This window comes from Canis aureus, chromosome 13 (assembly GCF_053574225.1).
Source record: "Canis aureus isolate CA01 chromosome 13, VMU_Caureus_v.1.0, whole genome shotgun sequence".
NCBI classification, from domain to species: Eukaryota; Metazoa; Chordata; class Mammalia; order Carnivora; family Canidae; genus Canis; species Canis aureus.
In genome coordinates, this window is record NC_135623.1 from 24,328,112 (window position 1) to 24,353,380 (window position 25,269).

A 25,269-nucleotide genomic window follows, 5' to 3' on the forward strand; every position below is an offset into this window, starting at 1 on the left:
TCCGGCCCCACATCAGGAACACCCGTTAGAAGTACAAAGCCTCAGGCCCCACTCCGGACCTAGGGAACCAGAATCTGGGGTCCCAGAGACCTGCAATTTGAACATTCCCAGGTAATTTTAGACCCGTTAAATAAAGCTTGAAAACCTATGGCCTAAGAGATCTGGGCAGAAGGTCCCCCTGAAAATCACCCGCCTACCCTCTTGCACTTCCAGCCTGGAACAGAAATTTAATGGTTGTTTGCATTACACCCCCAGCCTGACCCCGTGCACACACCCAGGAGCCCCGTATCTCAGAGAGGCCACCTCCTCATGTATCTCACCGTAGAGGGCGTGGGCCTCCAGGAGCCGAGAGACCAGACCCAGTTCTAGGTGTGCGGCCACCACATGGAGATTGGTGAGGAATTTTGCAAGAAGGCCATGGTTCCCGCTCTGGAGCTGGGAAGGTCAGACTGGACTCATTAGGGTGTAGAGAGGCAGGTGAGGAGGAACAGTCTAGTTTTAGATCCTGCCTGTGCAGCCAAGACCTCGACCCAGAAGCTGGACAAAGGGCCTGAAGGGAAAGGGCGGGAAACCCGGGTGGAGAAAGGTAGAGATGGTGGTGATGGTGGTGATGACGGTGGTGGTGATGGTGATGGCAGTGGTGATAACAGTGGTGATGGCAGTGGTGATGGCAGTGGTGATGGTGGTGGTGGTGGTGGTAATGACGGTGGTGATGGTGGTGGTGATGGTGGTGTGGTGATGGTGGTGATGGTGGTGGTGGCAGTGGTGATGGTGATGGTGGTGCTGGCAGTGGTGGTCCAGGGGACGTGGGGACTAAGGTGCCTGGGAGCTGGAGACTAACCAGGTGGTGGGGCAGGTCGGCCAGAGCCTCAGGAAGGCAGCTGCGGAAGGAGCCCGAGGCATCAGGGTCGCACGTCTTCCAGAGCTGAGCTGCAGGTGTGGGTCAGGGAGCAGATATGGAGACTACTGAGCCCCAGAGCATCTCCCAAGATCGCACCCCCCAGGCTGCAGCAAAAGCCAGCCACCCCCCAGGCTGGCCGAATGGGAGCACCAGCGGGTGGTCCTGGCCCTGGGGGGAGGCCCCACGCGCGGTGCCCTAGCCAGGGCAGGCCAGTCCTGGCCGTCATCACCTGCGATGAGGACGTGTGCGGTCTTCTGCAGCCCCCACCTCTTCCCATATCGACACTGAGCTGCTGTCCTCAGGGGCCCAGCAGGAAGGCAGAGTCGGGCACCAGCACGTTCCAGGGGCCCCTCCCCCAGCAGACTGTCCTCACGTGAGGGAGAGGGCGGGGCGGGGGGGGCTGTCAGTAAGCGGCCAGCATAGCCGCGGGCTCCCATCCCACCCTGCAGGGTGGTAAATCGGGTGGCAGCCGTTTGGGGGCCCAGGAGACAGGGGTCGGGGCCCAGCCCAGGACGGGTAGGATGGAGAAAGGATCTCGAGGATGAGAAGGGAAGGCACAGGGATTGGTGGGAGCCAAGCGGGGGGGCAGGTGCACCTGCGCAGACTCTGGACGAGGTAGGCAAATGGGCCCATGGGGTAGGCGTCCCCACTGCTCCCAGCAGCCATGGCCTCTTCCCAGCCCTCGGCCCCCCTGGGAAGCGCGCGCCACGCGCTCAGCACCGCGTGCAGCTGCTCCGAAGTCAGACCTGGAATCGCAGCTCTCTGAGGCTCTCGAGCACACAGCACACCCCTCCCTGACACCTGCTGCCCCCACACGGTCCCAGAGACCCCCCCATGCTCTCAGGCCCCTCGGCCCTGAGCACGGACCACTACGCGTAGCCTCCAGGGCGGCCAAGGCTTGGGGAAGGACATCAGGGCCGTGCTCTTGCTCCAGGGTGCCCAGGATGTGCTGCAGCAGTAGGGGGACAGTGGCGGGCAGGGCCCGGAGCCGCTCGGACACCTGGGAGGGGAGGAGCCTGGGCTTCAGTCAGTGGGGCAGGCGGGGGGGGGGGGGGGGGGCAGCTCTCGTGGGGGGGCAGTGGGCAGCAGGAGGAACTGTGGGAGAGGATGGAGAAGGGGAGAGAGAGAGCGGAGGGAGAAGGGGGGCAGAGGGGTGGGAGGTGGAAGCTGCCCGGGCATCAGGGCAGAGCAAACCAGGAGGCGTCCCCGTAGCCAACCTGCTCGTGCAGTGCGTAGAGCCTCAGGTGGTCGGTGACCAAGCGCAGGTACAGCGGCAGGGAGGACCCCCGCTTCACCAGCAGCAGCTGCATCTGCCAGCGCAGGGGCCTCAGCGCGGGAAGCAGGCGCCTGCCCCCCAGCCCCCGCCCCGCTCCACCCCGACGCCACCTGCCAGGCTCCTTCCCCCCAAGGCCCTGCCAGCCCTGCTCCCCGGAGGTCGGGCCTGCTCCACCCGGACAAGGACCCCCCAGTCACGTCAGGGGCAGCTTCCCCTCCCCGGGCCCCGTTGCAGGTGAGGAGTGGGGCTGCGCGGGGCCCACGTCCAACCTGGTTGTTGAAGGGGGACTCCTCCAGCCGCTTCCCATACAGAGCCAGCTCGTCTCTCACCAGCTGGGCCCGGGCACGGGGCTGCAGAGGCCCCAGGGCCACCACTCGGGCCCCTGGGCTCTGCGCAAGGGTCTCAGCTAGGCCCCCCTCAGCAGACACGCTCAGTACCAGGTGCACCCGCTGTGATATTTGGGCAAAAGGAGGGGGAGGTAGGAGGACAGGGAAGGGCCTGGAGGCCCCCCCTCACTGGTGTGTCTCACCCCCTCCCCTCACGCTCACCGGGGGAAGGGTCTTCGGGATCCAGTCTGAGACCTGCTGGCCCTGTGGACCCACCAGCCTGTCAGCCCCGTCGACGATCAGCACCAGGCCCCGGCCAGCCTTCGGGGACCGGGCAGACGCAGGCAGCAGCCTCTGCTGCAGCTCCCACACCAGGCCCCTGAGTGCAGGGAGGGGGCGGGCAGGCCCAGGTCAGCAGGACATGGGGGCACAGGTGCCGTCCTGCAGCCTCAATAGGCGGGGGGGGGGGGTGGCGGGGGAGGGACACACACCGGTAGGAGGTAGGGAGGGCACCCGGCTCGCCCAGTCGGCGACGCAGGTAGGCACAGAGGCGTTTGAGCAAGGTGAGGGCGAGGCCCTGGTCCGGGCGGGCCCCCGAAAAGTGGAAGAAGACCCCAGGGGCCTCCTGGACCCCATCGGGAGCCTGCAGGGCTGACACCAGGGACGCCTGCGTGGAAAGCGAGGACACAACATGGTCAGTGTTCCACACGCAGCTCCCGGAGGCCACCCCGCCCACCCGGGCTCTGAGACCACGCACCAGGAAGGCCGTCTTGCCCTGGCCCGACCGCCCAGTCACCAGGCTCAGCCCCCCCCGGGGCAGCGTCAGCTGCTGCACTGCGTCCCGGAGCAGGCGTGGCCGGGCGGGACTCGGCGGGGTCTGTAGCTGCTGGAAGGCGGCCTGGACCGAGTTGTCCTCCGGGGTGGGCGCTGGCTCTTCCGGCTGGGCCCCTGGCTGAGGGCACGCGACGGGGACATGGACAGTGTTTGCACACCCAGGAGCGCTGGGCTGAAGGCCCCAGGGCCTCCAGCCCCCCGCCCCACCCCCCAGGGCACTCCTGCTGACCTGTAGGTAGAGCTTCTGGATCACGCTCCACACATCCTGCAGAACTAGCTGCCCAAACTCCTCCAGCCCCGCAGCGTAGGGCCGGCCAGCTGCCACCCCGCCCCACTCGCAGGGGTAACTGCGGGCAAAGTGAGCACGAGCAGTCAGAGTGGGCCTGGCCCCCCTATATCTCCCTGCAGGACTCTCCCGCCCCCAGCCCACCTGCGACAGGTAACCCCTTGCTGTCTGCTCAGAAAGCTCTTCAGTTCGGCGATCCGACGTGCAGCTTCTTCAGACTCAGAAGTAAAGTCGGATTTCCAAGCATCTGGCACAGAGCTGACCCCCAACAACACCCCAAGGGTGGAGCTCCGCTCAGACCCCGTCTCTTTTCACCCCCAGCCATCACACCTGCCCGCCATCCCGAAACCCCACCAGCGAGACTTCGGGCTCCGGGGCAAGGCTGACGGGGGCCGCGGGCGCGCTCTCCGAGCCCTGTGCCCCCCGCGTCCCCCCTCTGCCGCCCCAATGCTGGGAGAGCACCGAGGCCCAGGGGCAACAGCAGGCACCTGAGGAAGCTGGAGTCCCGCAGGTAGATGAGAGCCTGGGCAGACGGCTGCAGGCGCCGCGCCCGGTCCAGGAACTGCATCACCTCCATCTCTGTCACGGAGCGGCCCGGGGGGTACTGCTGCGTCTGCGGCCAGAGGGGGCAGGGGTCAGTGCCCGGCCTGCTGCCCCCGGCCTCGAGCCCCAGGGCCCCTGCAGGCCAGGAACGTCCCCCCGGACACAGGCGCAGAGGCACAGCCGAAGCTCACATGACTCCGTGCCTGGCACGCGCCTCTTGGCCGACGGAAAGCGACTCCTCGGAGGAGGCCCCCCCATGCCCTCTGAAGCCCCCCGCGGCCCCGGCCTGCCTCACCCAGCGGAAGTGAGGGTGCTCGGGCAGGTTGTAGTCGGTGGGGACGTAGCCATAGCGGGAGCCCAGGATGCCCACGAACAGCTGCGAGCTCTCCACCTCCCCGAGGCACACTTCCAGCTGCCTGCAGACAAGGGCGCCAGCCTGGCTCACCGTGGGCGCCCCGAGCAGCCCCCTGCCCCCCGCGGCCTCCCCGCGGCCGGCCCTCACCTGTTCCTGCGCGTCTCCTCCTCTGGGATGCCCCAGCGCAGGTCGATGGCCCGAAGGCCCAGGCGGCGGGGGGCGGCTCGGGCCTGCAGAGCGGGCAGCACGGCCCTCAGCAGCAGGTCCCGCTCCCCGTGCATGTCCCGGAACGTGGAGGAGATGAAAAGGCGGACGCTGCACCACCTGGGGGGGCGGGCGAGTGGCTGGGCCCAAGCACAGGCCCGCCCAGACAGCTACGGCAGGGCCAAGGCCCCGGAGCTCGACCCCGCCTGCCCTCTCGCTCGCCTTTGTCGGCGCTTCTTAGAGGCCTACTACCCGCCCCTGGTGCGCGGGTAAATAAATAAATACAACCTTTTTATTTAAAAAAACTAAAATTTGGGGCAGCCCGGGTGGCTCAGCGGTTTAGCGCCACCTTCAGACCAGGGCGTGACCCTGGGTCCCGGGATCAAGTCCCACGTCGGGCTCCCTGCATGGAGGGGGACGCACCCTCCGTGAGCAGCAGCAGCACCTCCACAGCCAGGACTGCGGCCGCCCGCCCGAGCCTCTCCCAACTCACAGAGCCATAGAAACGTGCACTAACCCAGGCGGGGAAATTGGGGCCAGGGGGCTTAAAGTGCTCTCTTCCAGCGGCCGGAGGGACAGCTCCCCTGTCTTCCCTGGGGGCGGTGGTATCTTGAATATTTTGTCCATTTGGCCTACGTGTTCTAGAAGACGAGAGGCCCCACGCTCTGCGATGAACCTGACATAAATGTGAGCAAATAAGAGCAAAGAAAAGGGGCGAATCCGATCTCCCAAGTGGGAAGAGGACAGAGATAGAGCTAGGGACGGTCCCCCAGTTCCCTGGGGCTTCTCAAGAAAGGACCGTAGAGGGTGGGTGTGGACTTAAACCTGCGGTTCCCCCACAGGAATGAAGCAGAGGACAAGGAGGAGGAGTGGGCGTGAGGCTCCCTAAAGCAGCTGGGGCAACCGGGGCATACAAAGGAAAAGGCAGAGGGGGATCCCTGGGTGGCGCAGCGGTTTAGCGCCTGCCTTTGGCCCAGGGCGCAATCCTGGAGACCCGGGATCGAATCCCACGTCGGGCTCCCGGTGCATGGAGCCTGCTTCTCCCTCTCCCTCTGCCTATGTCTCTGCCTCTCTCTCTCTCTCTCTCTCTGTGTGTGACTATCATAAATAAATAAAAATTAAAAAAAAAAAAAAAGGAAAAGGCAGAAAAATAAAATAAAATAAATAAATAAATAAAATAAGGGGGGATCCCTGGGTGGCGCAGCGGTTTGGCGCCTGCCTTTGGCCCAGGGCGCGATCCTGGAGACCCGGAATCGAATCCCACATCAGGCTCCCGGTGCATGGAGCCTGCTTCTCCCTCTGCCTGTGTCTCTGCCTCTCTCTCTCTGTGACTATCATAAATAAATAAAAATTTAAAAAATAAATAAAATAAAAAAATAAAATAAAAAGGAAAAGTCAGGAGAGAGGACAAGTCAGTGAGACGGCATGGAGAGCACAAGGAAGACGACTGCTGTGAACGTGCCGTCTGGAGATAATTCAGTGCCCGGAGATCTCTGGGTCAAGAGGGGAAGAGGCCACGACGAATGAATAGAAATGACGGGACCAAGTCCTGAGCTGCTCCCTTAAAAGCAAATGGTGCAACGCCCCCTGTCCCTTTCCCGTCTTCCTTGTAGATGAAACACAAAAACGAGGGCCGGAGCTGGAGCAGCTCTTTTGAGCCATGAGGCAGAAGCAGAGTGTTTGAGGACGAAGGAGCCGTGAGACACGAGGGCCTGGGTCCCTCTAACACTGTCGCTGCGATGGCAGGACAGCTGCAAGGGCAACGGGCTTCTCTCTCATTTGGAAAGAGACACGCACGGCGCACAGGCCAGGTAGTCTCTGAGAGGTGACCTAACAAGCCCCCAGCCCGCTCGGTGCCTGTCCCGTACTCACTTCAGGATCCCGTCACTGTAGCCTGAGAGCGTCACGTCGTTGGGGTTCGAGTCGGGTAATCTGGCAGAGGAAAAAACCGCAGCCACCCATCAGAGGCAGCACCAGCAAGAGGCACCGCTGTCTAGGATGGATACCCTGCCCCCACCTACGACCAGGGTCACGCGGGCGACGGGCTGGGCTGGACCCTACAGAGGGGCCTGGGGAGGTCGGTCTCGCACCTGAAGTGCAGGAGCTGAGGGGCAGACGCGGGGACGTGCCTGCTGAGTGGCGGCGTCCCAAACTCGAGCGGGGGTGGGGGAGGAACTGCGGAAACCATCCTCTGGGGCCAGACCTGGGTCGGAGCATCCTTACATGTTGTACGTCCTTTCCAGGGGGACAGAGACGAACAGGCACTTGGGGTTCACGTGCTGCCAGAAGAGCTGCTTGGCCTCGTTCACCAGGCTGCCATACATGGTGTTGCCAAACAGGACCACCCTGTCCAGCTGCGGATGCAGAGGAAGGCGCTGAGGCCAGGGAGCAGAGGGCAGGGGATACTGGGGCTCGGGACGTCGGAGCGATCCCGGGGACCAGGACAGCTCTGGGGGGTGGACGTCACCTCCCCGGAGGGCGTGAGGGTGGGGGAGCCTCTGCACCCCGACAGTGGGGCGGGGGGAGTGGGCTGTAGCTGGCTCTCCCGGCCGCGGCAGCTGCTGCTACACTGTTGGGAATTTCGCGAGCCAGCTGTCAAGCCCAGCTGCTATTAAACACTAAATCGTATAAATTTAAAATAAATCATATTAAAAATGAAGGTGACAGACGCTGAGGCCCTCACATCCTAGTCGCCGCATCTCACACTGAGCCTGACACCAGCCCATGCACGCTGTCCACGTGCTGCGGGGCGTCACGTCCCCACCCTGCCCACGCCGTCGTGTCCGTCGCCTGAACTCAGCAGCGACAGCAGGACCCACGCCGCGGAAATCCGCGAACGTTACTAACCGAGCCTGAGTTTTTCCGGCGAGCCAGTTGCCAGACAGTCGCCGGCGCGGCACCGTCAGGGAGCTGCAGCCAGCAGGGGCAGAAGGCAGCCTCTGAGGGGTCAGGGCCATCACTGGGGGGTTGGGGGGTCCCCGGGATGGGAAGCACTCACAGGGACCCTCTGGGCAGCCAGAGACAGCAGGTACTTCCCGAAAGTGTGCACGGACCATTCACCCTCCTTATTCAACTCCTGCAGGAAAAAGTCTTGCGTCCTTGCTGGCCCAGGGTCCGGGCACAGGATACGGGGCACAGGGCGTGGGGCACAGGCACGGGGGATGGGGCACAGGCACAGGGCACGGGGCACAGGGTATGGGGCATGGGCATGGGGCACAGGCACAGGGCACAGGCACCCCGCAGGTTGGGGGGGGGGGCTGACCTGGGCCTGAGCCTGAGCCTGGAGCATGCCGGCGGTCCTCAGGACACCTTCCTCCGCCCTGGCGTCAGCGACCATCACGGTGCCACGTCCGCACAGCAGGACGGACACCTGCTCTGCCCGGGCCATCACCATCCCCAGCAGCAGCAGCACGTAGTTCAGGGGGGGCTGGTGGGACGCACATCACGGTGAAACACACTCACCACCACCCCTTCTTTCAGGTAAGCTCCATGCCCAATGTGTGGCTTGGCCTCCCCACCCCGAGCCCCGAGCTGCATGCGGGCCAGATGCCCAGCTCCCCATTTGGGACCCTGCCTCTGCCCCTCCTGCCTAGAGCCCAAACACCTCACCGGGTGGGGAGAAGGGTCAAAGGGCCCCACCAGGAGGGGCGGCCCTGCAGCCCTGGGAGGAGGAGCAGCCCGGGAGGGAGCAGCCTGGGAGGAGGAGCAGCCTGGGGGGAGCGGCCCGGGAGGGAGCAGCCTGGAAGGAGGAGCAGCCTGGGAGGAGTGGGCTGGGAGGAGCAGCTTGGGAGGAGCAGCCTGGGAGGACTGGGCTGGGAGAAGCGGCCTAGGAGGGAGCAGCCTGGGAGGAGCAGCCCCGGGAGGAGAAGCGGCCCGGGAGGGAGCCGCCTAGGAGGAGTGGCCCGGGAGGGAGCAGCCTCAGAGGAGCAGCCTGGGAGGAGGAGCAGCCCGGGAGGAGCGGCCAGGGAGGGAGCCGCCTGGGAGGAGGAGCAGCCTGGGAGGAGCAGCCTGGGAGGAGGAGCAGCCTGAGAGGAGTGGGCTGGGAGGAGCAGCCTGGGAGGAGTGGACTGGGAGGAGCAGCCTAGGAGGAGGAGCAGCCTGAGAGGAGTGGGCTGGGAGGAGCAGCCTGGGAGGAGTGGACTGGGAGGAGTGGACTGGGAGGAGGAGCAGCCTGAGAGGAGCGGGCTGGGAGGAGCAGCCTGGCAGGAGTGGGCTGGGAGGAGCAGCCTGGGAGGAGGAGCAGCTTGGGAGGAGGAGCAGCCTGGCAGGAGTGGGCTGGGAGGAGCAGCCCCGGGAGGAGGAGCAGCCTGGGAGGAGCAGCCTGGGAGGAGTGGGCTGGGAGGAGAAGCCTGGGAGGAGGAGCAGCCCGGGAGGGAGCAGCCTGGGAGGAAGAGCAGCCTGGGAGGAGTGGGCTGGGAGGAGCGGCCTGGGAGGGAGCAGCCTGGTAGGAGCAGCCCCGGGAGGAGGAGAAGCCAGGGAGGAGTGGGCTGGGAGGAGCAGACTGGGAGGAGCAGCCTGGGAGGAGGAGCAGCTCAGGAGGAGCTGCCCAGGAGGAGGAGCAGCCTGGGAGGAGCAGCCCTGGGAGGAGGAGCAGCCCGGGAGGAGCGGCCCGGGAGGGCCCTGGGGTGCAGGGAAGTAAACGGCAGGCGCCCTCGGGTGACAGAAATTGAGAGAGAACTGAAGCCAGCCAAGCGGGAAGCACAGAAGCGCCGCCATCCACGAGCAGGCCACGTCCTGGGGACCGTCCCTGGGAAGCCGGGCCCCACCCCAGACGCCAACCAGGCCACTTTTTTCAGTTCCGGGCACTTCTCTCAGAAGACCATGTCTGGGAACAGGACAGCTCTCAGGGCCCCCAGGATCGTCCCGACCCCCACCTTATGATTGTTATTTTTACCCCTTGGGGGTTGCTCTTCGGACACAACTCGTCCGTCCCGACATCTGTCAGGTAGGCCAAGAGGGTGCGGCCCGGCAGCGGCGGCAGGTTGTGCTTCACGGAGATGTTCACAGCCGTTTCCAGGGCCTGCCGGTACCGCGCCAGCAGCTCACCGGCACATCTGCCCCGTCTGTGGGCCGAAAAGACAGACGGCGGCTCGGGGGCTTGCCCCCTGCGTCCGCAGGACACGCACACCGGGACCGGGCACCCCCTTCCCCAGCCCGTCTCCACTGCGGAAGGCGGGACTGGGGCAGGTGCCCGGCCCCAGCCTACGGGACACGTGGGACCCCTGCCCATGGCCCAAGAGGACCCGCTCTCTGACATCGTGTGTCACTCTTGCCACTTACTTCAGGAGGCAAGATTTAACTGCCACCTATTTTTTAATTGTATTTTTTTTAAGATTTTATTTATTTATTCATGAGAGACACATACACAGAGAGAGAGAGAGAGAGAGAGGCAGAGACACAGGCAGAGGGAGAAGCAGGCTCCCTGCAGGGAGCCCGACACAGGACTCGATCCCGGGACCCTGGGGTCACGCCCTGGGCCGAAGGCAGGTGCCAAACCACTGAGTCACCCAGGCTGCCTATGATAATGTTTTTAATCTAAGAAAATCCAATATTCTCTACCAATGTTACCCAACAGAATTAAGTCACAGTTAAAGAAAAAAATGTGACGGGCACTGAGGGGGGCACTGGGCGGGATGAGCCCTGAGTGTTACGCTCTATGTTGGCAAATCGATCTCCAATTAAAAAAAAAATTTTTTTAGTAAAAAAAAGCAAACGGGTCAGGAAATAGAGACACAAAAAGAACAAACGGGTATCATGGAGAAGAAAAAGAAACTCGGATCAGGAAAAAGCAGAGGACACAAGCATACGCTAAGACAAAGGGGAAGGCCGCACACGTTCCCAGGACCCACAGAAACCAATAAAACGATCCCAGATAATAAACCGGAGGCCCAGAGGTTGTTTTTTTTTTCTCATGATTTCTCCATAGGACAACGTTAAGGACAAGGTTTGCTGTGCAAAGTTGGAACCAGGCAAGTCTGAGCCCCTGGGGCAAGCATGTTTTCACAGAACAGAGGTTGGGGTTCCCGGATGACCCCCCGGCCCCATAAGGGGCCAGCTAGTTGCCCACCCTTTGCTCCAGGCAGCACGCACACGCACACGCACACGCACCTGGCCTTCTCTAGCTTCAGCTTTTCCCACTTGAGCTGCTGATACACCACCGGCACCCTCATCGTGTTCCGAAGCTGCCGGCGACTGGGGTTGTAAGGGTACCTCCGGTAGGTCCAGGTCTTGTCCTGTTTGGCGTTCCTACTCATTATCAGACGCATCAGTTTTGTGTTGGAAGGGAGTGGCGACGCTGTGTGGCGACAGGGAAGGGTCCGTCAGCTTCTGCTGCCTCCTCTCGCTTTCCCATCAATACCTGCCCTCAGCCCTGAGCGCGGCGCTGGCAAGTGTCCCACCCTGCCCACCCCACACCCGGAGACTGGACGCCAGAGGCCACAGTACACCCAGTGCTTCTATTTCATCTACTTAGACACGGGAGACAAAACGGATTCGGGAGGCGGACATTACCTTTATTTTTGAGTTGGGCCTCCAAGTTATTGATGGCGTCATGGGCATTAAGGAATCTGAATGGAAACTGCCGACTGTGGATCACTGATTTCTGGGAAGCAAGAGAAGGGGTCCTGAGCAAAGTATCAGGGAGTGTGGGGGTGGGGTGGTCAGGGGCCTCGGGGACCAGGAATAGGAGACAACCGCTGCAGGATGCAAACGGGTGCAGCCACTCTGGAAAAGCGTGCGGAGGGTCCTCAAAAGAGTTAAACGTAGAGCTGCCCTATGCCCCCGCAGCTGCACTGCTGGGGATTTACCCCAAAGGTACAGATGCAGGGAAACACCAAACCATGAGCCACTCCTACCTCTGGGAAACAAACAAGGGGTCGTGGAAGGGGAGGCGGGCGGGGGGGACGGGGTGACAGGGTGACAGGCACTGAGGGGGGCACTTGGCGGGATGAGCACTGGGGGATAGGCTAAATGTTGGCAAATTGAATTTAAATTAAAAAAAAAAAAAAAAAAAGAGGGCAGCCCCGGTGGCGCAGCAGTTAAGCGCCGCCTTCAGCCCAGCGTATGATCCTGGAGACCTGGGATCGAGTCCCACGTCGGGCTCCCTGCATGGAGCCTGCTTCTCCTGCTGCCTGTGTCTCTGCCTCTCAGTCTCTCTCTCTTTCTGAATAAATTAATCTTTAAAAAAACAAAAAATAAATTTAAAAAAAGGAGACAACCACTCCATTAGATTTGCAGGACACTGAGGAAGAATAAGATGGGTCGTAGGAAAGGGCTATAGAGAGGGGTGGAGAAGAATCGAGAAAAGCTGGCAGGTAAGGATACGAGAGGAGGTAAAGAAGGGAGAGGACGCAGGGAAGGGGCCTGCTGTCTTGTCTCCGGCCTCCTCTGAAGTCAGCTGCATCACAAAAGTGCCTCTTCTTGATCAATCGGTGACCCAGGGAAGTCCCTGTACTCGGTGTTTGGGGGCTGTCACCCAGACCCGTCTCCTATGGCCTACCACGTTTCCCCCCCCGCCATGGCCTACCACGTCCCCCCTACCCCATGGCCTACCACATCTCCCCAACCCCGTGGCCTACCACGTCCCCCCCAACCCCGTGGCCTACCACGTCCCTCCCACCCCGTGGCCTACCACATCCCTGTTCCCCCCCCCCATTTACAGCCCACGTGGCCCAGCCGGGCACCCACGCATACCTCCTGCTGCAGCATCTGGAGGGTGAGCTCGTGGTGCCGGGCGCTGACTCCAACCCGCAGCAGGTTGCACAGGTTCCGAAGCAGGGCCATGAAGGGAAGCTTCCCGTGGTCTGTGGAAGGCCCACCGCAGGGCCAGAGGGCAGACAAGGGACAAGTGAGAGGTCACAGGGCCTCAGGGAACATCGGGGTGCGGGGGGGGCCTAGCACAGGATCGCCCTGCTCAAAACGTCTTAGTATCTGCAAACACGAAAACAGGACGGGCCCAAAGTGCAGAGCGAGAGTTATCCGACCGTGTTGCAAGAACAACTCCTATCACTGCTCCGCCGCCCACTGGTCCCGCCGCGACCCTGGGCGCTCCCCCTGCAAAATGGGTCTTCTAACCCGGAGTAGCGACCTCCAAACACTGCAGACAGCAAGACGCTAAGTTTCCCAGCGTAAGTTCACTTCTTTATAAATCGTACACACGGAGCGCGACCACTGGTTAGTGTTCAAGGCACAACGTACCCCCAACGTAAGGTTCACCTTTAACGACAGCGAACGTAAATCCGTATTTCACATCATCCTCCCGGCCAACTTCTTGTGAGATCTGATTAAATATCGTTATTTCTCACCAAGGTAGAGGTCAAAAGGACTTGCACTAAAGCTGACCTTTACCCCGTCACCTTCGTATTGTCCATTTTTGCTCTGTGATATCGGCGGCGTCATAGCTGCTTCATAATAGTATCTTTACAGCCCTTGTCAACTTTCGACGGTTTCGGTAGGGCTAAATATTAATTCTAGATCCACTCTCCATTCAAGGATAAGTTTTGGTAAGTCCCTACGCAGAAGCCAAAAAAACGTGACGGGCTCTGCGGTGCCCTCAGCCCGGGGAACCCTGAAGCCCTCGATAAGCCTGAACCCTCGCGTGCGCCGTGTGGACCGAATCCATACGATGAACATTGGGAAAACGCTTTCTTTCTTTTAAATAAGAGAAAACACAAGTAGGAGGTGTGATATTTTTCCTGGGTGTCCCCGGAGGTGCATTCAGGCCACTGCAGGGACAGGGCCTCCTGGCCCCAGCCCCACCCCGGCCCCAGCCCGGGAGGCATCACCAGCTTCCGTCAAGACACTCGCGGTGCCTTTTTTTGAAGCTGATGTAAGTCTCATTTGGATTACAGCTAGAAGCTTTCAGCCTCTAGGAGTCCTATGGTTCTCAAATCAGAATTCTGACTCACAAAAAAAAAAAAAAAAAAAGAATTCTGACTCACAAACTGTAATAGAAAAATTAAGTTGTGTTCACCACATACACGATGAAGGACAACTCACAAACTATTACATTCTCTGTCAACTCATAAACTGTTCTCAATTATTGCTACATCGGGAGGGTTTTCTGGATCACCTGGATATGAAGTTAAGTCCAAAAACATATTTATGATACTGGATAATAAATTGAACATTTGTCCTTTAGACTGAGAAGTTCACGGATTTCATCCCAAAAAAACTGTTAATGAGTTTCTTTTTTTTAGAGATTTTATTTACTTATTCATGAGAGACACAGACAGAGAGAGAGAGAGAGGGGCAGAGACACAGGCAGAGGGAGAAGCAGGCTCCATGCAGGGAGCCCGAGGCGGGACTCGATCCCAGGACCCCGGGGTCATGCCCTGGGCTGAAGGCAGATGCTCAACCGCTGAGCCACCCAGGCATCCCTGGATAGGAGTTATTAATGAGCCCTGTGGTCTCCAAAGCAAAGAGGGGTCTGTATATCTAATGACATTTTGTCTTATGTTTTATTCTTATATTTATATTTTTATACATACTTTCAGATCTATATTCATAAAATTATATTTTATGTATTTCCTAAAGTACATAATTCATTAGCATGCATATAAAATCGTTTAAGGGACACCAGGTGGCTCAGCGGTGGAGCGTCTGTCTGCCTTGGGCCCAAGGCGTGACCCCAGGGTCCTGGGATCTAGTCCTGCCTTGGGCTCCCTACAGGGAGCCTGCTTCTCCCTCTGCCTGGGTCTCTGCCTCTCTCTCTCTCTCTCTCTCTGTGTCTCTCATGAATAAATAAATATCTTTTAAAAATAAAATAATAAATAATTATAAATAAATAAATAAATAAATAAATAAATAAATAAATAAATAAATAAAATTGTTTAGATTATATATACATACATTCTGGTATATTCCAAAACTATTTTTGCAAGATATGATCAAAAAACTCCGGAGACAACTGGATCAGACTATGAGCATTAGTCTTAGCCTCGACACATGACACAGTTTTTAATTTCAGGGCCTGAGGGAGGAGTGGAAATGATGCAAACCAGAACCATCTACGCATCCAGGCTGCTGCGTCCTGTTCCACCCAGAGTATCAAATGTTGGGCAAGCGGTTGTCAGGCACGGGCATGTGCACACATGTGTTTTAATTCCCACGTGACCCTGATGCCTTCCCCCCCAGCGACAACCACGCAGCGAGAGCAGTGACAGGTGCTGAGGGTCCGGGCTCCCCTGAGCACCATCCGTACATGAGAGCAAAGAGAAACAGATGAAAAAAAAACAACTGGAGCTTCTGAAGCCCCGAAATACAAAGTCTCCAGAACTCAAGCAGTAGAAAGCTCTCCAGAAAGATGTTTTTCAACATAAGGAAGTTAACTTGAAATCTTCAGAGATTAATGGAAACATTAAAAAACAACAGCAAGAAGCTTCTACAGGTAACAATAAAGTAACCAGAACAAAAAGAGACAACCGGGAGACTGAAATACCTTGGCCCTCCCGATTTCGGCCTTTCCCTCTCTCACTGCGGGCAAGTCACCGCCAACGTCCATGCCCTAAACGTGGGCCCCTGTGCGCACGCCCTGTGCCAGGCCTCCCTCGCCAGGATGACGTCCCCTCGCCAGGATGACATCCCCCCAACCCCAAGGACAGTGAGATCCAAAGGCGGCACAGCCCCGTGCGCCACCCACTCTGCAGTAACGCCCGCCCTGAGACGCAGGGCCACCCAAAGCAGGTGCCGCAGGTGCCCCATGGGCCCGCTGGGCGTGGTCACCGGCCAAGCCCCTCAGTCCAGCCCCAACAGGCAGGACAGGGACCGCATTGGGCCACGGAAATTACGTCCAGGCCCCAAGCACAGAGGCGTGAGTGGGGAAGCGAGGAGGGGACCGTGAGGCCGAGGCCACTCACCAATGAGCTCCTCCCACACAGCAGCTCTGTTCCCCCGCAGGCTGACCTCCCGCTCCCAGGTCTCTGGCCGCAGCAGCTTCATCCGCTTCCCGGCTCTGCTGGGGTCCCACGGCCCAGGGAGGCGACTTCGAGAAAACCTCTGTAGGTCGGAGGGGTATCTGGGACAGAGGAGGAAAAGCCCCCGTCTCAACGCCCGCTCAGAATAACGCGGAAAGCAAAGGTCGAAGCCGGCCGGTCAAAGCCGGCCAGTCGCACCTGAGACTCCTGCTGCTGGGCCCACGCACAGGTGCCGGTCATGGAAGTGGGGGGCCCCGGGGCCGGGCGGGGGTCCGTCGGGGCACGTCTCCTACCTGTAGCCCAGCAGGGCCTGGACATGCTGAGCAGGCTCCCGGATGCGCAGTCGCTGCACCAACTTCTTCAGGGTGAGCCTCGGCCGCTGCTTTCTCTCTGGCACTGCGTTGTAGGTGTCCTCAAACTGTGGAGACCCCAAGTCCATGGGGGCCGTTTAATCTACGGCCACAGCCGCTGGCCTCAGCAACAGAGCCGCATGCCTCCTCTGCCCGGGGCCTGACTTCTCCCCCAACAGCAGATCTGGGCAGACAGGGGACAGGGGCACAGGGGCTCCGGCACCAGGAGCTCCGCGGTGAGCACAGGGCAGCACTCCGGGCCACTGCCTGTCATTCACAGGAGATTGAACCACGCAGAGTTGACGTGGGATGACTGGCTCATGAAAAGCAAGATGGGGGTGGAAGGGCCAGAGAACATTCTAGAGGGACAGAATGGAAAAGGCAGCCTTTACTTAAATCGGAGACTTGGAGGAGGAGGTAAACGGAGGAAGCCGCACAGTCCAAGCTGTGACGACTGCAAACACCAAAAGAAGTCAGCTTTCAGAATCTTCTATGGGGCAAGAGCTAAAGTTGGCAGGCGTTATTAGGGTGAAGAGGTCGGTTGACCAACTGAGGATGTGTTCTCCTGTAACATCACCACATCATTTTCCGGGGAAGCTATCTTAATGGTGATGATGATGATGATGATGATGATGACAGGTAACGCTTCCTCAACGCCACGGATCGTTAGAAACACTTTAAATTCAGTGACTGATTTAATCCTCGCAAAAACCCCATGAGGTGCTGCTACTATTCCCATTGCATATCTGAGGAACCTGAGGTCAGACGGGGGAAGTTGTCGATTCAAACCCAGTCGAAATCCTAACTACGCCCTTAACCACCAAGTGCGTGGCCTCATTATTTCTCACTAATGCAGAAAGGTCTGGTGTGTTTTAAGAACTTCGTATGAGGGGATCCCTGGGTGGCGCAGCAGTTTGGCGCCTGCAGGGCGCGATCCTAGAGACCCGGGATCGAATCCCACGTCGGGCTCCCGGTGCATGGAGCCTGCTTCTCCCTCTGCCTATGTCTCTGCCTCTCTCTCTCTCTCTCTCTCTCTCTTTCTGTGACTATCATAAATAAATTAATTAATTAAAAAAAAAAGAACTTCGTATGAAAGGTAGACATTTCATACATTATTTATTTATTGAGAGAAAGAGAGAGTATACAGGGGCGGAGCAGCAGGGGGAGAGGGAGAGAGAGAGAACCTCGAGCGACTCCTTGCTGAACGAGGAGCCCAACTTGGGGCTCCATCCCACGACCTTGAGATCATGACCTGAGCTGAAATCGAGGGTTGGATGCTTAACTGACTGAGCCACCCAGGTGCCCCTGGTTCCAGCTGGTCACGCCGGTGGTCAGGAGATAGGATAGGGAGCCAGATGGGAGATAAAAGGAGCCTTTCCCAGGGCTCTCAAAAACCTGACCCTAGAATCAAAACTGAGAATTCCCCAGGCGGGTAACTGGCACATGTCCACCTCGCCATTCGTATTTCCCAACCAAATGGAACCCATTCCTAAATATTAGCTGAGGAAAGGTTTTCCGTGTGCATACGGAAGCCCCAAACAGGCACTCACCTTCTTCTGTTCATCCGTAAGAACCCTAAGGTAGCTTGGCAAGTGTTTTTGGGTCTCAGAAAACGGGCGCCCCGTCTTCTGTAGGGACAGGAGAAGCGGTTTCAAGATGGGAAACGGCCCTGGCCCCTGGGGAGGTCCACCCTGATAGCTCCTAAAGGCCACCTCTGCCAAAACGGACGCCGGTCCAGGAAGAGGTAGGCCCTGCCCTCTGCCCCCGAGCTCTGCTCGGCTCCCCGCCCCTCTCTAACTCTTTGCATTTCTGGTGGTAGGAACATGTCAGAGGCGCAGCACGGGACCCCCCCTCCCCGGGGCAACGGGGCTTGGGCTGTGCATGACCAGGTGGCGCAGGGACTGACGGGAGGGCGGGGAGGCGGGCGGGGACGCCTCTTGGCCCGGTGCTTCCAAAGGTTGTACTTAGCCAGCTGGTACTCATCAAACTGGGCAAATTTGTCCGTCAGAGCAGCTCGCAGGCAGGCAGGCAGGGGCACTGGCTTGTCCTCCTCTCGCCCAGCCAGCTCCTGTCGGACAGGGAGGAGGGCCCATCGGGACAGAGTCCCCCATCACGGGCCTGAACGAGAGAGAGGATGGGAGGCGGCCCGTAGCCCCGGCTCTAAAGCGATCATTTCTAGGATCCTGGGCCAGTCAACACACTTCCCCGTCCTCATCTCCTGCATCAAGAACACCAGGACGTCTCCCAAGCTGTGGGCCCTCGGCCGCGACATTCCCGTCTCGGGCAGTGCGGTGCAGGGAGGAGCCCCCGTCGGAAGCAAGGCTGAAGACCCCCGAGGGGAGGCAAACTGGCCCTGAACTTCCCCTGGGGGCGACAGCACAGGAGGGGGAACGAGCGAGCACCCAAGCCCAGCGGAGCGGGACCCTACCTCGTACAGCGCGACCACCTGGAGCCAATCGGAAGGCAGCTGGACGATGGCACAGAAATAGCGTCGCAGGTAGGGGCGGCAAACGGGCAGCAAAGCAGCAATGGCCACCACCTTGTTGGCCACAGTCCGCAAGTTCAGCTGCTGCCTGGCGTACAGAGATGCCTGGGCACAGGGTGGGGAGAGCCCATCTCAGCCCCCGAGCAGGGGCCCAGCCTGCACATCTCCCCGGGGCCCCTCATGCTGTCCTTAGACTAGAGCCCGGGGCTCCAGCCGGCACCCCGCGCCCTTGCCTGCCTCGCAGCGCCCTCCTTCGGGGCTGCTCCTCACCTTCCAAGGCAAAACCAGGCACTTGGCTGACTAAACCGCCGTGGACCGCAGCCTCACAGGAAGCACCATCCCCACCCCTCCACCGCGCCCCCACCCCTGCTTTGGAAGCATGCACTACCCACTGCTCCATCTGCATGCAAGTGATACTCGAAAGTGCTCTGCTTCCCCAAACGTATCAAGCCCCCCCGAGAGCCAGACCCGAGCTGCAGGACATCTGTTGAAATCACGCTCAAGGCCCAGCATTGCGTCCTTAGCCCATGTACTCACCAAACAGGTGAGCCCTGGGCTATTCTCGCCCCATCTCCCCTTGCACTGCTCCTCAGAGGGCCCCAGCCCTGGCTCCCCCGGGATCCCACTCCCTCCCCACTGCAGCGCCTCCTTCCCACCCTGGGATGGAGCTGGCCAACGTCCTGTCCCACACCACAGCCTCGGGCCTCAGTCCCCACCTCCCAGCTTCCCACTCACTCGCCTTCACACCATGGTACCTTGAGGATGAACTCGGGCTCCAGGGGCGCCAGGTCTCTGCAGGCTTCAAAGAGGGGCCCCGAGGCCCCATCAGCAGCATCTTCTGCGTCTACCTTCGATGTCAGCGTGGAGCACAGCAAGCTCATGAGAACCAGCTGAGAATTGGGAAACAAGGGAGAGAGGATGAAAGAGGCAACCGTGATGCGCGCTCCGTCCCCCTCCATCCGAAGAGCGGATCTGCCTCGGCCTTTGCTCACCACCCATGCCCGTCCCTCCACCATCAGCAGTCTCGCCCCAGCCCTGGGACTTTTACCTTCTTGTCCTTAAGGGCCTGGTCAGCAGGCTCAGGATGGGATTCAGAGTCCTCCGCGCTGAGCTTCAGGACAGGGCCCTCCACCTCCGTCTCCTCGCCCAAGCTCAGATTATAAAAAGGCATTTCAACCTCTACCAGTTCCGTCTCTGGCATTTTCTCTTCTGAAGAGGAACGATGACCCTGGGGATAGTGGCCGTTGTGAATCACATTGGTCTGAAGGGCGAAGGCAGATCCCAAGCCCACGAAGAGTCTACATCTGCCTTCTGGCCCCGAAACCCTTCCGGTCACCCCAGCATCCATCTCTCGGGGTGGCTGTGCTGACCCCTCCCTGTCACCCACACCACCTTTCGCAACTCGACCTCCTGATCCTTTGCTCAGACGCTTCAGGATCCTCCCCTGCTTTCACCTCCTATTGATGCCACAGCCTAGGAGCCGGGGCCCCTCACAACCCATGTCCTATAACGCTATTAAGGTATCCTGGATTCAGAAAAGGGTCACATCCCAGATCAATCCCCCAGCAACCGTGAGCTGCCTGACTCCCGAGTCTCGGCTCTCCCGTTCCCTACTACCTTCTAATGGTGGACTACGTGACAAAACATATATATGTACACATGTGGCTTTTTGCAAATTATAAAACCCTAAATAAATGTAAGATGGCGGAAAAAAAAAAAAAAAAAAAAGGAAGACTGCTGAAGAAGACAGCCCGGGGTAAAGGGCAGCTCAGGAAGAGGCTCGGAGGACAGAAGGGACATAGACATGGAGGAGAGACTGGGCTCCAAAGGCTGGGAACCAGAGCATCAGCAGACGCGGGAGGAGTCAGGATGAGTGCCTGGAGCCATTACCAAAGCTGCTGCGGAGGCGCTCGCTGTGGCAGAGATGGGTTGCAAGGCCCTCGGGGAGGTCAGACAGTCCGACCCCTCAGAGAGGCGCTCGGCCCCCCGGCTCAGAGGCCCGGAGAGCGCGCCGTCGCAGATGCTCAGGCTCCGTAGATCAGCTTGCAGCGGGCCAGCTGTCTGGAGACCGTGGGCCAAGGGGCCAGCAGACACAGTACGCTTTAGACCGGGGAGCGTGGCCAGGCACCGGTTCTCCAAGGAGAGGACATCAGGGTGGGACACATGGCCTAGGGACTTCTCCAGGGTCTTCAGGTCCGGGAGCGTGGCCAGACACCGGTTCTCCAAGGAGAGGACATCGGGTTGGGACACATGCCCCCAGGGCCTCTCCAGGGTCTTCAGGTCCGGGAGCATGGCCAGGCACCGGTTCTCCAAGGAAAGGACGTCAAGATGGGACACATGGCCCCGAGGCTTCTCCATAGCTGGACCCAAAGCACTATATGCCTAGACGGAGAAAGAGACAAGTGATGAGCCCTTGGCTGCACTAGAGGGTGAGGGTGCTCACACTGGGCATCTGTCTTTCCCGTGGTCCCCCTGGTAAGGCCTGTGACTTGCAGGCAAGGAACAACCAGTATTCCTTTTCCCAAGACTGGGTTCATCCTAAGGATGCATTCGGAAAACATCACACGGACAGAATGCAGGGAGTGTTCTGAGAGGAGTAGGGAAAAGAAAGACAGAAACTGAAGAGCAGAGAAATTAAAAAAAAAAAAAAAAGTGCTGGAGATGAAGGGACATACCTCCTCATGAAGGGGTAAAGGAGCCCCCTAGGGCTACTGGTGTGATCCCAACCAAGTAGAGGGGTCACACTTGTAATCTGGACTCTAGGTTCTTAGCTCTAGAGAAACACTCTGATCAAAATGTCCATATTCACCAACTTCGACTTCCTTGCCTCCTACTCACGGTTCAACCAACTATATGGGATTCCAGGCCCCGTTCCTCCAAGACTGCCCTCTTGCTTAACCAACCGAATTCCTCTGGGTTGGGCCCTCATCTCGCCTCATCCCTCAAGCAGAATATGACACTGCTGCCCGCTCGCTCCTTGAAACTCACTTTCTCTTTGCTGCCTCGGTGCCACTGTCCTGATTTCCCCTTACCTGTCCGACCACCCCCTTCAGGAAGGCTCTTTCTCTGCCATCCTTTGAATGTTGAAGCTCCTAAGAACTCTCATCTGATCCTTCTATATACACTCGCAGGTAGTCTCACCTGTCTCACCTGCTGTGTGGTTCCAAACAGATTTCTGTGCTGGCAACTCACACATTTATCCCTTAACCTAGATCTCATGTGAGCTTCTATCCATTTATCCATTTGCCTGTTGGACATCTCCACTTGGACGACTCCAAGGTACCCAAAACTCTAGACCCCAAATGTGTCATCTTTCCCCCACTCTTCCTCAACTCCATTCCCTCTCTTTTCCCTTCTCTGCTTATAGGGGTATGGAGTGGAACAGACTTGAGTTTGAATCCTGATGGGATCCTGAATCTACTTGGGCTGGTTATGTAAACTCTGTGCCTCAGTTTCCTCATCTACAAAATTGAGATAAATGCCTACCTTACAGAATCGTTACGGGAATAAATAAAAACGTATTAAGCATTTAGAGCAGGGCCTGGTAACTAGCAAGGGTTCGATAAATGGAAGCTATCGCTATTTGTTATTATTACCATCCAGTAAGACACCAGATCCTATAGGTTCTACCCCTTCAATGTCTCTCAAATCTGTCCAGTTCTCTCTCCATCCTGCCTCCACCACCCTTGTCAAAGCCCTCGCATCCACACGGCACACAGCACGTAGATCCGTCTAAAGGAACTCCCCAGTAGATACCCCGGCCATGATAAAAAAGAATTGTGTTTGCTTACTTGCCGCCTTGCTCACTGTTTCTCCTTCCTGAAATAAAGCTCACTGAGGTCGGGGAGCTTCTCTGACTGGGTCACTTTTTTTTTTTTTTTTAAGACTTTTTATTTATTCATGAGAGACACAGAGAGAGGCAGAGACACAGGCAGAGGGAGAAGCAGGCTCCCTGCAGGGACCCTGACGTGGGCCTCGATCCAGGGACCCCAAGGTCACGCCCGGAGCTGAAGGCGGACGCCCACCTGCTGAGCCCCCCGGGCACCCCTTGACTTTGGGTCTTCACACAGACGGAGGCCTAAAACACTCTTCCTTCCACCTGGACCCCCCAGCCCCCCCCCCTCGCCAGTCCAAATTCTATCCTGTCACTCCGCAAGCCGCAGTTGGACAGTTCCTTCGAGGACCTAGGCTGACTTACGCCGCGGTCTCTAGGTTCTCACAACGACGCCACCCTCCTCTGTCACTTTGGTCATATTGTAACTGCCTCTTTGTCCTCCCCCCACACCAAACTGTACGCTCCTGAGGACAGAGGCCCTTCCTGCCATGGTCACCATAGTTGCCGCAATGTCTAGTCGGGGGGATTTAGGGGCTTTTGAGACTCTGGAGAGAGCTGTGTGGCTTTCTGAGTGTATACCATGTTGCACTCAGTTTCCCCGGAGTCCGCGCCTGGATCTCCTGGGCTCCCTACAAACTGCAAACTAAGAGGCTCTGCCGGAGAAGGTGCTTAAATCGACATCATTAGGAGTGTACTTACTTGCTTATTTGGACAAGTGCTTGGCTCCTGTTTCTGTTTAAGTATTTTAGGAACAACCATGTTGGTAAGTCAGTTGTCTAGTGTGTAGTGGTACCCAGGAGCCTGGGGACGGGGACGCAGAATGCTTCCAGAGGACAACCCAGGACGAGAAAAGATGGTATTGCACAGACAGCAGGGCTTCGGTGCGAACAAGTCGCATCCACAACAACAGCCTCTGCGCCCTGCCCGTGTCCCTCTGTCCTGGCAAGTTAGAAGCCCCCGGGAAAGGAGCGGGAGATCTCAGAACTGACTCAGGGTCCATGGAAACAAATCAAGACAGAAAGCCATACAACAAAAACTAAGGTAACGGGAAGTCTGTGCGGCCCAGACTGTGGAGCATCTGCCTTTGGCTCAGGTCGTGATCCCAGGGTCCTGAGATCAGGCCGCATTGCAGTCCCTGCTTCCCCCTCCCTGCTGGGCTCTCTCTGGGTGGAATGAATCAATAAAGTCTTTAAAAACTAAACCTAAAGGGATCCCTGGGTGGCGCAGCGGTTTAGCGCCTGCCTTTGGCCCAGGGTGCGATCCTGGAGACCCGGATTCGAATCCCACGTCGGGCTCCCAGTGCATGGAGCCTACTTCTCCCTCTGCCTATGTCTCTGCCCCTCTCTCTCTGTGACTATCATAAATAAATAAAAATAAAAAAAAAAAAAAACAAAATTACAGTTAACAAAAATACAGTGAAGTGTTCCTGGCAGCCTGGAGTTTGTGAAGACGTTCGGCTGCACCACAATTGAAAAGGAAACATCCAGGCTCCAAGTCCCTCCTCCGGGGACAACCAGCGCCCACAGGTCTGCGGAACAGGTCCCAGACATTCCCAACCCGCGTTCACACACGTCTCCCTGCTGCATTGCACAGAGGAGCATGCTTCACACGGTGCTCCCTCCCGGACCCCCAAGGCACCCCCTGCCCCCAGGTCAGCGGTGGCCGCCCCCTCCCCAGGGCGCCCCCTGCACCCAGGTCAGCGGTGGCTGCCACACCCCCGGGGCGCCCCCTGCACCCAGGTCAGCGGTGGCCGCCCCCTGCACCCAGGTCAGCGGTGGACGCCCCCTCCCCAGGGCGCCCCCTGCACCCAGGTCAGCAGTGGCCGCCACCCCCCCAGGGCGCCCCCTGCACCCGGGTCAGCGGTGGCCGCCACCCCCCCAGGGCGCCCCCTGCACCCGGGTCAGCGGTGGCCGCCCCCTCCCCAGGGCGCCCCCTGCACCCGGGTCAGCGGTGGCCGCCACCCCCCCAGGGCGCCCCCTGCACCCGGGTCAGCGGTGGCCGCCACCCCCCCAGGGCGCCCCCTGCACCCGGGTCAGCGGTGGCCGCCCCCTCCCCAGGGCGCCCCCTGCACCCGGGTCAGCGGTGGCCGCCACCCCCCCAGGGCGCCCCCTGCACCCGGGTCAGCGGTGGCCACCACCCCCCCAGGGCGCCCCCTGCACCCGGGTCAGCGGTGGCCGCCCCCTCCCCAGGGCGCCCCCTGCACCCGGGTCAGCGGTGGCCGCCACCCCCCCAGGGCGCCCCCTGCACCCGGGTCAGCGGTGGCCGCCCCCTCCCCAGGGCGCCCCCTGCACCCGGGTCAGCGGTGGCCGCCACCCCCCCAGGGCGCCCCCTGCACCCGGGTCAGCGGTGGCCACCACCCCCCCAGGGCGCCCCCAGCACCCGGGTCAGCGGTGGCCGTCCCCTCCCCAGGGCGCCCCCTGCACCCAGGTCAGCGGTGGCCGCCCCCTCCCCAGGGCGCCCCCAGCACCCGGGTCAGCGGTGGCCACCACCCCCCCAGGGCGCCCCCTGCACCCAGGTCAGCGGTGGCCGCCACCCCCCCAGGGCGCCCCCTGCACCCAGGTCAGCGGTGGCCGCCCCCCCCCCAGGGCGCCGGGAGCCGCGGCCGCCTCCCTCCCACGGTCTCCCCGCGGGGTCCCCTCCCTCCCTCCCTCCCTCTCCCCTGCCCCCCCCAGGCCGGGGACGCTCCTCCTTCCGGGGCCGCCGCACCCGCGACTCTCCGCGTCCGAAGCGCCCTCCCCGACTCCCCCTGCCGAGCGCAGCCCCTGGGGGGGACCCGGGGGCGGGGGACCAGGGCCGGGCCGCCCTACCTGCAGCCGGCGTCCCCCGGGGGTCCCCGGAGCCAGCGGAGACTCGGGCCGCAGCCGCGGGACGTCCCGGCGCTCCAGGCCGGAAGCGGGAGCTGCGTCGGCTCCGCCCGGGGGGGAGTGGAGGCCGGAGCCGGGGCGGGCGGGGGGAAGGGGA

General features: G+C 59.8%; 1 protein-coding gene across 3 annotated transcripts in view; it reads right to left on the reverse strand.

Annotated features, from left to right (window-relative positions):
• TEP1 (telomerase associated protein 1) overlaps window positions 1-25,265 on the reverse strand; it is a 35,690-nt gene extending 10,425 nt beyond the window's left edge. The window contains exons 1-33 of one of the 3 annotated variants that reach the window (XM_077845430.1): window positions 25,116-25,265; window positions 20,364-20,855; window positions 19,522-19,701; window positions 19,229-19,363; window positions 18,417-18,578; window positions 17,895-18,056; window positions 17,539-17,616; window positions 15,932-16,056; window positions 15,582-15,739; window positions 12,418-12,527; window positions 11,236-11,326; window positions 10,834-11,020; window positions 9,620-9,788; window positions 7,988-8,152; window positions 7,724-7,801; window positions 6,949-7,079; window positions 6,598-6,657; window positions 5,243-5,401; window positions 4,669-4,845; window positions 4,462-4,582; window positions 4,112-4,236; window positions 3,768-3,881; window positions 3,567-3,684; window positions 3,261-3,455; window positions 2,995-3,170; window positions 2,726-2,882; window positions 2,447-2,626; window positions 2,119-2,211; window positions 1,769-1,901; window positions 1,497-1,647; window positions 1,131-1,264; window positions 842-930; window positions 321-435 (exon numbers count right to left, since the gene is read on the reverse strand). In XM_077845430.1, the coding sequence (XP_077701556.1) occupies window positions 321-435; window positions 842-930; window positions 1,131-1,264; window positions 1,497-1,647; window positions 1,769-1,901; window positions 2,119-2,211; window positions 2,447-2,626; window positions 2,726-2,882; window positions 2,995-3,170; window positions 3,261-3,455; window positions 3,567-3,684; window positions 3,768-3,881; window positions 4,112-4,236; window positions 4,462-4,582; window positions 4,669-4,845; window positions 5,243-5,401; window positions 6,598-6,657; window positions 6,949-7,079; window positions 7,724-7,801; window positions 7,988-8,152; window positions 9,620-9,788; window positions 10,834-11,020; window positions 11,236-11,326; window positions 12,418-12,527; window positions 15,582-15,739; window positions 15,932-16,056; window positions 17,539-17,616; window positions 17,895-18,056; window positions 18,417-18,578; window positions 19,229-19,363; window positions 19,522-19,701; window positions 20,364-20,831 (4,696 nt within the window). In that variant the 5' untranslated portion in view covers window positions 20,832-20,855; window positions 25,116-25,265. Of the gene's footprint in view, window positions 1-320; window positions 436-841; window positions 931-1,130; window positions 1,265-1,496; window positions 1,648-1,768; window positions 1,902-2,118; window positions 2,212-2,446; window positions 2,627-2,725; window positions 2,883-2,994; window positions 3,171-3,260; window positions 3,456-3,566; window positions 3,685-3,767; window positions 3,882-4,111; window positions 4,237-4,461; window positions 4,583-4,668; window positions 4,846-5,242; window positions 5,402-6,597; window positions 6,658-6,948; window positions 7,080-7,723; window positions 7,802-7,987; window positions 8,153-9,619; window positions 9,789-10,833; window positions 11,021-11,235; window positions 11,327-11,801; window positions 11,902-12,417; window positions 12,528-15,581; window positions 15,740-15,931; window positions 16,057-17,538; window positions 17,617-17,894; window positions 18,057-18,416; window positions 18,579-19,228; window positions 19,364-19,521; window positions 19,702-20,363; window positions 20,856-21,148; window positions 21,170-25,115 lie in introns of those variants that run through there. The other 2 variants (XM_077845431.1, XM_077845432.1) reach the window with 2 other exon arrangements.
• Between the last annotated feature and the right edge of the window lie 4 nt (window positions 25,266-25,269).